This window comes from Tupaia chinensis, unplaced genomic scaffold (assembly GCF_000334495.1).
Source record: "Tupaia chinensis unplaced genomic scaffold, TupChi_1.0 Scaffold000492_1, whole genome shotgun sequence".
NCBI lineage: Eukaryota > Metazoa > Chordata > Mammalia > Scandentia > Tupaiidae > Tupaia > Tupaia belangeri.
Window position 1 is genome coordinate 1,515,047 of NW_006160004.1, and position 11,023 is coordinate 1,526,069.

At 45.3% G+C, this 11,023-nt stretch overlaps 1 protein-coding gene across 6 annotated transcripts in view; it reads right to left on the reverse strand.

The window, feature by feature from the left end:
• Positions 1-1,792: 1,792 nt before the first annotated feature.
• The window catches only part of FAM3B (FAM3 metabolism regulating signaling molecule B), an 82,350-nt gene continuing 73,119 nt past the window's right edge, over positions 1,793-11,023 (reverse strand). For all 6 annotated transcript variants that reach the window (XM_027774904.1, XM_027774906.1, XM_027774902.1 and 3 more), the window contains 2 exons: positions 10,142-10,274; positions 1,793-1,924 (listed from right to left, as the gene is read on the reverse strand). In XM_027774904.1, coding sequence (XP_027630705.1) covers positions 1,835-1,924; positions 10,142-10,274 — 223 coding nt within the window. In that variant the 3' untranslated portion in view covers positions 1,793-1,834. The remainder of the gene's footprint in view (positions 1,925-10,141; positions 10,275-11,023) is intronic.

An 11,023-nucleotide genomic window follows, 5' to 3' on the forward strand; every position in this document is an offset into this window, starting at 1 on the left:
AGGGGAGGACCTTCCCAGGCTTCTCTCCAGCTTCCCATGGTTACTGCCAATCTCTGGTGCTCCTTGGCTTGTAGAAGCACTGCCTTGCCTCTGTGGCATCCTCCCTGTGTGTGCATTTGTGTCTATATTTCCCCTTTTCAGAGGATGCCAGTCCTGCAGGGTCAGGACCTCAGCCCAACTAAGTACTCAGCTTCTGCAAAGATAGTCACACTCTGAGGTCCTAGGAGCCAGGACTTCAACACATGAATTTGGGGGATACAACTCAGTCCATAGCAGTGGTCAGCGGACTCCTCTGCAGGGACCCAGAGCAGGGGTCAGCAGACCATTCCATGCACCCCCCCAGAGCCAGAGCACTGCTTGGCTTTCAGTGGTCACTGAGCCATTTCATTTCCACTCACAAATACTCATACCCTCTCCCTGCAGGAGAACCATCACCTGCCCACTGCTCCCTGGTTTGCTGTGGGAGGGGTTGGTATTCCATCTTCCCCCACTGGGCTCGTCGAGGCCAGGGCACATCCTTAGGTGGAGGTAACGTGCAGCAGGTTGGTGGGCTGGGGTGGGGGGCTGGATTTCTGCACTGTCAGCCTCGTGTCTGGCTCCCAGTACCTGGAGCTGAGCTGGCGGACCTGGGACCTTTGTGGGGAAAAAATGAGACATGAACACTGCTGAAGGGCACTGAGACCTGGTGGACTGTCACTGTAAACATGATGAAATTCAGGGGGCCATGGGCCAACATGTGTTTAAAGGAGTCCTGCCCATAAAAAGGCTGAAAAACTATTCATTTATCCCAACTCCCATATCTTACCGATGAGACGGTGGAGACTCAGAGAACTGAGGTTAACCTGGTATCAAGCCTCACAGCTTTCCTGGCAATCAGACAGAAGGAAGCAAGGACAGGCGCTTGGTGGCCTCTCTTTGCCCCACTGACTTTATTTTCCTAACCCTGACTCAACACCATTAGGTAGTCACTGGTAGTCTCCTAAGACGTCTGGGATGGACAGTCGTTTCTGAGAATGAGCCCTTCTCCCTTAGCACCTCTCTCTCTAGCTGCCAAGAGTGGTGTGAGGGTGGCTGGGTTTGGTCATGGCTGTACTCCTGATGCCAGAAGGCAGGAGGTGTCCAGATGTTCAGAACAAATGAACACACTCATAGACCCATGAAGAAAGTGTAAGCGTCCAACCTGGGTCAACCCAGGAGCTTAGCTAAGGGCCCCGACCCTGCTTGGGTTCCCAGCAGAAGGAGCTGGCCAAGGGAGCCAGGCTGTGCTGGACAACAATGGAACAGAGATCTCTCCCTGCAGAGCTGTCTGTACCACACAGGAGTCAACCCAGAGCTGAGAGTGACACAGCGCCACATCAGGCAGGCTGCAGCTACTTCTCCCAACCCTCTCTTTCCAGCTAAAGTCACTTTATTCTCTTTAACAGTCCCCATTCATTTCCGTTTTCCTGCTCATTGATAATTCCACTATATAAATACTGGTACAAAAACCACTGTATGTCAAGATTTGATACAACCAGGGAACCAGCAGTTAGCGTAATGGCTATGTTGCTGGACTCCCACGTAGTCGACTGCAGTTTGCGTCCCGGACCCGGTGGCTTAAAACTCATGCCGGGCGCGCGTGCGTGCGTGCCCAAGATCCCACCCGAGAGGAGACTGGAGGAGAAGGGATTGCGGCGTGACCATCCCCCCTGGGGGGGTGATTTCTTGCTTTCTATCTCTCTGTCTCTCTCTGTCTGTCTGGACTCTTCAAAAAAAAAAAAAAAAAAGGCTAAGTTCCGGGCCGGACCAGCTGTGTTTGTCTATACAAAACGCATTTATTAGGGACCGTGCAATGCTAGCTGAGCTCTTTCAGTATGCAGCCTTCTATCTGTATCTCTGCAGGCCAGCCAGAATACCTGTTCTTCTTATTATCAGAGTGGTTAATCTGTGGGAGGGAAAGAAAAGAGTATTTAGTCACTAATAAAATCAGCGAACATTTCATCTGTGTCAACTAGGAGCAAAGTCATACAAATAGAATCTTGGAATGAGAATCGCTCCACTTAAGCTGGGCGTTTGATTTCCTTTCAACATGTTTCTTAATAATATTTGAACCAGGTGTTAAAGCTGCTCTAAAACTTCCTGCAATGATGGGGATGTTTAATCTGTGCTAACAGAGTGGCCACTAGCCACCTTGATGATGAAATATGTCTTGGGCAACTGATGAACTGAGTTTTAGATTCTATTTAATTAAAAAAAATCAATTTATTTGTTTCAATTGCCAGGGGGTACATGTGCTCTCTAGAGGTAGTGAGATAGAGAGAAAGAGGGAGAAAGTACCCAACCCCCATGGAGCATGGCTATTCCACAATTCCTTGTCCATTTCCCCATCCTGAGAGGATCTGCAGCACACATGCACATGTACTCAGTGTGTTTTCCTAGCTGCTGAGGCTGGCCACATGGTATCTGGATGCTTTAACCACTAGGCCACCACGGGCTGGCCCAAAGTCTATTTAATTGTAATAAATTTAACTGTAAATGCAAATTTGACTAGTAGCCGCTACAGTTTTCAACTAAAAGGAGGAGGAGTATGTCATTTGTTCTGAATATGTGTTAAGTACCTTGATTCGCACTTGTCTCTGCGTCAGAGTGGGCTGCACTCCTCTATATCATCAATTTGCTCACAGATAATGGAATACGTTAACCCAATGCTTCAATAAAAAAGTGCAACTACCTTTAGAATTCTAGTTACACATAGATTTTTTTTTTTACATAACAGCTTTATTGAGATTTAATTCTTACAACTCCACCCCTTCAAAGTGTACATTGATTTCACTTCAATTTCAACGATTTCTGGTTCACAGAGATGTGCGACCATCATCACAGCTGCCCTGGAAACATTCTAGCACCCAAACGAGGACCCATACACCTACTAGCAATCACTCCATTCTCCCCACCCTAGGCAGCCCCAACCTACTTTCTGTCTCTGTGAATTTGCTTATTCTAGAAATGACACATAAATGGAATCTCATATTATGTAGCCTTCTGTATTTCTTTTTCACTTAGCATGTTTTCACAGTTCATGATGTAGCATGTATCAGAATTGCATTTCTTTACTCGGTCAAATAATATTCCACTGTGTAGCTATACCATGTTTTATTTTTTAGTTCATTAATTAGGCATTTGGGTTGATTGCACTTTTTGGCTATTATGAATATCACTGCTACCCACATTCATGCACAGGCTTTTTTGTGAATTTGTTTCCCTCCTCTTGGGTACACATCTGCAATTGGAACTGCTGGGTTGTACAGTAACTGTATGTTTAACTTTTTGAGGAACTGTCGGAATGTTTCCTAAAGCAGCTACACCATTTTACTTTTCCTTCAGCAGCGTAAGTTTGTAATTTCACTACCCTCCCATCAACACTTACTATTTGTCCTTTCTAAAATGATGGGACTAGTTGGTGGCTAGGTGGTTAAGACTGCTGGATCCTGTATAGCCAACTGCACAGTTCAAGTCCTGGACCTGACAGCTTGAAAAACATGCTGTATGCGTGCATGTCCAACATCCTGAGAAGAGAACTGAGGAGAGCAGATTGCTGTATGGCCATCTCCCCTGGGTAGTGGTTTCTCATTTTCTCTTTCTCCCTCTTTCTCTGGTGAGTACATGGGCCTTGTAACAAATTTAAGTAAGTAAGTAAGTAAGTAAGTAAGTAAATAAAATGATAGACATTCTAGGTGATATCTCATTGTCATTTTGATTTGCATTTCCTGTGTTGAGGACTTTTTTTTTTTTAATTTTAATTGTTAGAAGATGTGTGCATTTATCTGAGGGAGACAGAGAGAGGGAGAAAGCCCACACTAGTGGGACATGATCATGCTGTAATCCCTTCTTCTTGATTTCTCCTTTCTATGGAGATTTTGGGGATATACACACACGTATCTGGTGTGCTTTTCAAGTCACCAGGGCCAGTGTGCAAACCATAACCAGCCGTGTGAGATCTGGCTTCCTTAACCACGAGGCTATGGGGCCAACTCTGATTATCTTTTCATGTGCTTATTGGCCACTTACACATATTCTTTGAGGAAACATCTATTCTGATCCTTTATCCATTAAAAAAATGTAATATTTGTCCTTTTATTTCTGAGTTGTAAGAGTTCTTTACATGTTCTGGATACAAGTACTTTATATGAAAATATTTTCTATGGGCTATCTTTTCACTTTTCTTATGACATTCTTTGAAGCACAGAGATTGTTTTACTGCTTTCAATGTACAAGTCTTGCATCTCCTAGGTTAAGTTTACTCCGAAGTATCTGTCTTAGTCTGTTATCACATTGCTAAAAGCACCTGAGACTGGGTGAATTTAAGAGAATAAAGGCTTATTTTAACTCACAGTACCAGTGGCTGGGAGGACCAATGGCTTGACAAGACAGAAGGCAGAACATCTAACAAAACACAGTCTATATCTCTGTGGCTTCCTCTCACTCTCTCTCTGGTATCTGGATCTCATTTCTTCTCCTTATAAACCCTATGAGAACGCAATCATGGAGGCCTCACCCATTGGCATTATCACACCCACCTTGGTACACCATGAAGGAATTTTCACTTAACACCTTTATAATAAAAGCAATACAACTAAGCACCAACACATGAAATTTTGAGGTGCATACAGTCACCTCCCACTAAGATCAAATTCTAAAGCATGAAACTCTGGGGCATAAATTATTTTCCAACTCATGACAGTATCTTCATCATTTTAGTGCTTTCAAGAATAGAATTACTTTCTGAATTTCATTTGAGATTGTTCATTTTAAGTAAAGATAAATATACTTGATTTTGTATATCAATTTTGCATCCTGAAACTTTGCTAAACTTGCTTATTAGTTCAAGTAGTTTTTTAGTGGATCCCTTAGGATTTTCTATACACAAAATCATGTCATTTGTGAGTAGAAATAGTTTTACTTCTTCCTTTCTAATATGGATGATCATTATTTCATTTTTTGCCTAACTGGCCTGGTTAGAATCTTTACTCAAATATTGGAAAGAAGTCAGGCGGACAGACGTCGTTGCTTTGCTCCTGATCTTGGAGAGAAATTATTGTTTTACTCCATTAAGTGATGTGAGTTGTGGATTTTCGTAGAACTCCTTTATCAGTTCAAGGAAGTTCTCTTCTAAGTTTGTTCAGTGTTTTTTCACCATGTAGGGATGCTGAACCTTGTCAATTTTTTTTAAAAAAGAATTAGTTATTTAATTTTATTTATTTATTCATTTTATTTTAATTTGACCAGAGAGAGACACAGACAGAGAGAGAGAGGAAGAGGCAAAGTGAGAAAGCAAGCCATCAGGTCCAGGACTCGAACTGTGGTTGGCCATGTGGGAGTGTCCAGTGCTTTATTTAACACTATGCCACCTGCTGGTCCCCCAATTTTTTTTTTCTGTGCCTGTTCAAAAAGTCATGTAGGTTATTATTATTATTATTATTATTATTATTCTATTAATGTTATATATTACATTGCTTTATTTCTGTTGGATGTTAAATCGACTTTGTATTCTATGTGGGATTAATCTCATTGGTTAAACACCCCTTCTTAAAACCACATTTCTGATTCTTTTACTTCTTACTGAGACTTTGGGAATCACAGAATTAAAGAAAATGTGGTCCCTGTCTACAATCTAAGCATGAAAAGACTTAGATTAAGCAAATAACACAGATGTGAAGCACTGCATGCCCCGAAGATAGGTACAAAGTGCTACAGGTATTCACAGGCAGGGGAGGGAGGGGACACAGAGGCTTCAGAAAACAAAAAGCAGCCTTGAGTTGGGTCCTTAAGGAAACTGGGAAACACTCACCCTAGATGGAAGGAGATGTGGAGACATGGAAGTGTTCTGTGGTGTGCAGAGAAGAGCAGGCTGAGGTGGTTCTGCTGGAGAAGTGCATGTGCACACCATGGAAGTGAGACTGGGAGGGATTTGGCTAGCTGGGGGCAGGGGTCTGAGCTCCAGACCGGGTCACCAGAAACAAGAAGGGCCATACTGGAGGTGATGACAGTGACACAGCCTCGTGTGGTGTGGGCTCAGGCATATGAAATACTGGTCTTCAGGTTACAGAGCTAAGGCTAACAGAGTCTAGATCAAAACCCAGGCTACTCCTACTTCAAAGAATTCTATCGGCATTTATTTCTCAGGCTATGGGATTCAGATTCTTGTCCTCTTCTAATTCCAGGGAGTTGGCCAGCCTTAGTGGTGCAGTAGTAATGCAACACTCCATGATGTTAGGCCCCCTTGGGAAGGTCCTAGGTTTGCATCCTGAGGCCTCCCTGTACATACCATGCTCAGTGATACTGGCTGGTTGGGATTGGGAGTGGATCACAGTGTGAGGGCCCTGTTGGGGTTCTCCCTCTGTCTCATGGAAGAAATAAATTTAAACAAACAAACAAACAAAACAGGGAATTATCCAGAATTGTCCTTAAGGTTTTTTTATTTCAGGACTCAATCCAGTAGGCAGTGGCCACAGAAGGCCTGAACATGGGAATAATGCCTGTGTTGGGCATAGGAAGCTGACTAAGAAGAGAAGAGGAAATGGATGTGAAGAGGAGGCTGGAAAAACAGTGGGGACTTGGGAGACCCTCCCAATAGAGATACACAGCCTTCGGGGAAATCTAGAGCATGTAAATCAAAATATAAAAAAAAAAAAATTTAATGATTCCTTCACTGACGCCTGTTCTAAGCTCTCCATAAGAGCAGTTTGGAAGCCCTGCTACCACATCAACCGTCAGCATTTGAGCAAACATTCTTTAGTGCCCCCAAATCACAGCAAAGCCAATAACTCTTACAAAAGTGCATGTTGGGTCAGGTCTAGTCTCTGAACTTGTGTAGTAACTTGGAGAATAACTGTCAACTGATACACATAGATAAGACAGGCAACCTTCTAAAATTCCTTGGGAGCCATGGTTTCAAATCATGCCCATTCTCCAGGCTCAGCACAAAAGTTTTGTTTGTTTTGTTTAGAGATTTTTGCTATAAGGCACATGCACTCGCTGTAGAGATAGAGAGAGGCAGACAGACAGAAAGTGAGAAATGATACCTACCCCACCCCGGGGAGATGGCTATGCTGCAATCCCTTTTCTTCCATTCTTATCTTGGGATTTGGGGCATGCAGATATATGCACCCAGCTTGAGTTTTAAGCCACTGGGTCTGGGACTTGGACCTCAGTTGACCACATAAGAGTCCAGTGCCTTAACCACTATGCCACCTGCTGGCCCCTCACCACAGAGCTTTGATACTCAGGCTTTTCTTTATTCTTCCCTTCCAGAAACTTTCTTTCACGCCAAAAAGCAGACCCTTTTGCAATTCAAATGATGTTTTGTTCTATGTTTTACCTTAACATTAATAGAGAAGCTGTCTGTTGTTTATTGAGGTGTTAACATCTGAGTTAAAAATAACAAGCCTTGGGCCAGCATGTGACGTGATGGTTAAGGCATTGGACTCCCACATAGCCAACTGTGGTTTGAATCCTGGATCTGGTGGCTTGAATATCACAATAGGAGTGTGTGCATGTGTGCCCAAAATCACGGAGGAGAATGGAAGAGAAGGGACTGCAGCATGGCCATCCTCCCTAAGGGGTGATCTCTCACTTATTCTCTCTCTATCTCTCTCTCTCTCAGTGAACACATGTGCCCTATGGCAAAAGCAAAAAAAAAAAAAAAAAAAAAAGAGTAAGAGTCATTCCCCAGTTTTTCTGATATAATAAGCTGGAGGGAGAATAACCATTTTGGCAATAATAACAAGATTCCCTGTGTGGCAGAATGCCCCAGCTGCCAGCACTGCCTGCTGCTCATCACCACTCTTGCTGGTTAAATAACCTGGGAGCTGGGGAGGTGACAGGAGCAGGCACTTGGAGATACTGCAGGAGACTGGAGAAAGGAGGAGGAGAGTGGGCAGAGGAAAGAATGGGGTAAGAAGCCTGAGGCGAGAGCAGAGATGCTAGAAGATGTTGGAGGGGAAGTTTCAGATGAACATATGCAAGCACTGCCTCTGTTTTTTCAGGAAAACCTCTGAAATGGATCTGACCTTCCCTGTGTATCAGAATTACCAGGCCAGGCCCCAGCTCTGAGAATTTGGTTGGACTAGCCTGCATTGGGTCTGGGCGTGTCTGCCGAAGCTATGCGGCGGAATCTGTGTTTAGGGTGGTGAGTGAGGAAGGACCCTGGAAGGCCCGGGTGCTCTGATTACAGGACTCTCTGCACAGCTTCTTGCTGAGCCTCATGTGTGTCTGTCTCAAACTTCAGGGCTCCCTCTGTTCTGGGTACTGCCTTTACTTCTTTCTCATGGGTGACAACTTGGAGGCACAGAGGATCATACAACTTTTTCAAGAGCACAGTTGGGAGGATAAAGGCTGGATGGCCACGGGGTGCCAGGCTGTGGTAGGGACCACCTAGAAGAAAGGGATCTGTCTTCACTCCCAGAGTCAGACTGGGGGAAGTTCAGGGGAAAGGGGTGTATACCAGAGTATGGTCGCTGGGCCCTGAGGCCAGTGACTTGCTCAAAGTCACACTTGTCCCCCTGGGAAGCCCAAATCTGTCCCCCAATTGTGTGTCTAGTTTGCCTCAACCTGCACTGGTTCTGGGGGCGGGGGAGTGAGGGGGGGGGCCCAGGGAGCCACTGAGCAGAGCTCAGGGAAATGCTTCATGCATTAGGACAAACCCATGAGGTCTCGACTATGCACCAAAGTGTCCAGACACACTCATAAGTAATGAGTACTCCTGGCCAGGGTCCCTCAACACATCTCTGCATGTTCTGCAGGGATGGTCAGAACAGGGAGTCATGAGCACAGGCCTTTTATGTGCAAGCTTGACGGCCATGATCCTGGAGTTTAGGAACAGAGGGTATCACTAGAGCCTAGGGCTCCTGGAAGACAGTCAGCTACCTAGTTTTGTTGTCTACATTGACATTGCTCCTTATCCAATCCCCTTCTCCTCCACCTGGGAGAGCAGGACTACAAGCTGACACCGGCTGCTCTGTTTGTGTCTTCCTTCCTGACCCTGCAACCACATCGGAGAGCATGAGGGGGCCCAGGACCAACATCCCAGCCTGATATCGGAGTGACCAGTCATTCACTCTGAGGTAAGTCTACCTCTACCCTCTTGCACTTTCCAGCTCAGTGGAAAGGAGGCCCATTTCCTCACAAGGTCTATTACAGAGGTCTCCCTCTTGGCAGGGCTTGTCCAGGGCTGTCATGAACAACTCCCTCCTATGTCAGCAGGAGAACTCTGACAGATGCTGGTGTGCTCTTTGCCAGAAGTGTCAGCCTCAAACTCTCGGCCTGCAACTCCTGCAGCATTTTGCAAACCCTCAGTCAGACTCTTCACAGGAGACTCAGCAGTTAATACATTAGAACGTTATTCTTTTGTTCTTTACTTTTCTTTGACAAATGAACATTGTGAGAGGGACTTGTAGCTAATGACGCAGCATGTTCTACCACAGTAACAGTGATGAAAGCTGCATGGAGGGAGTGTTTCTTAATGCTGCCCTGTTCTGAATATATTGCCTGCACTGTCTCAGTTCATTCTCTTTTTTAAAAATTTGATTATTTTATTTAACTTCATTTATTTATTTTAACTTGACCAGCTGGGGGAGGGAGGGAAGGAGGAAGGGAGGGAGAGAAAGAGAGAGAGAGAGAGGCAGAGGCAGAGAGAGGGAGAGACAAAGCAAGAGAGAGAGAGAGAGAGAGAGAGAGAAAGTGAAAAGGAAGCCATCAAGTCTGAGACTTGAACCATGGCTGGCATGTAGGAGTCCAGCATCCTTAACTACCACGCCATCTGCCAGCCCCTCAGTTAATCTTCTTGACCATCTTAGCAGCAAGCACCCCTGCAAGCCTGGAACAGGGACACTGTGAGGTTAACCTTCTGACCGAGGAGAGAGGGTCCTAGCAGACCCCAAGGCTGCAGAGTGATAGAAACCCAATACTGCTAGTCCATTTGGAACGTCCTACTATTAAAGAGATTTGAGAAGTTGGAAACTTCGGTTAAGATCTAATGCTGATCTAATGTTTACGAACATCTCATGCTTATAGACAAGACGTTATAATCAACTGCTGACCTTTTCACATCACAGCGGTTACTATACTAATCATCTTTGGGAAGGGACATCTGAAAACCACTCACCTTTTCTCTCTGGATTCCTGAGGGAAGTTCAAAGCCTTTTGCTGCAACAAACACCCAGCTTGACCGGAACTTCATGTTCCTGATTTCTTTACTTCCCAGTGCTTCTATGGCATCCTTGGCACCATCCTTCAATCTGAGAGACAGAGGGGAAAGCATGTGACCCTTTTATGGGGAGACCCAAGGGAAGAGACAGTCTGCCCCCAGGTGTTATACTGTGTCTGTCCTTGGATGGAGGTTGCCAGGCAACACATCTGCACATGGCACACAGGAGCAGCTAGCTAAGAGGGGGTACACACTGGTGCCATGTCAGATTTCTTTTTTTCTTTTTCTTTTTTTTTGGGAGAGGTTTTTGCTATAGGGCGCATGTGCTCACCAGGAAGACAGAGAGAGACAGAGAGATAGAAAGCGAGAAATCACCCTCCAGGCGGGTGGCCACGCTGCAATCCCTTCTCCTCCATTCTCCTCTCGGGATCTTGGGCACGCACGCACACGTGCCTGGCGTGAGTTTTAAGCCACCGGGTCCAGGATGCAAACCACATAGCCATTACACTAACTGCAGGTCTCACCGTGTCAGATTTCTACTTAACCTCACATCATCCAGAACCATTGGACTTCAATTTGGGGCCCAGAATTCTAATTCTTGATTCTGAAAAGCCTGTGTTTGGGGGGGCCCTGCCACATCTTTACACACTCGGCTGACATAATTTTTGGTCCTTGTCTCTTATTTACTGACCAATAAAGAAGGTGGGCAGAAATTGCTGACAGATGAAAACAAATGTCAGGCTCTAGCTGCTATCTTGCATCCCCGCGTGTGTGCACCTAATCTCAGCTGGTCTGCCTGAGACCTCCTGAGTGCCAACCCTAGCCCCCCACATGGCCCCT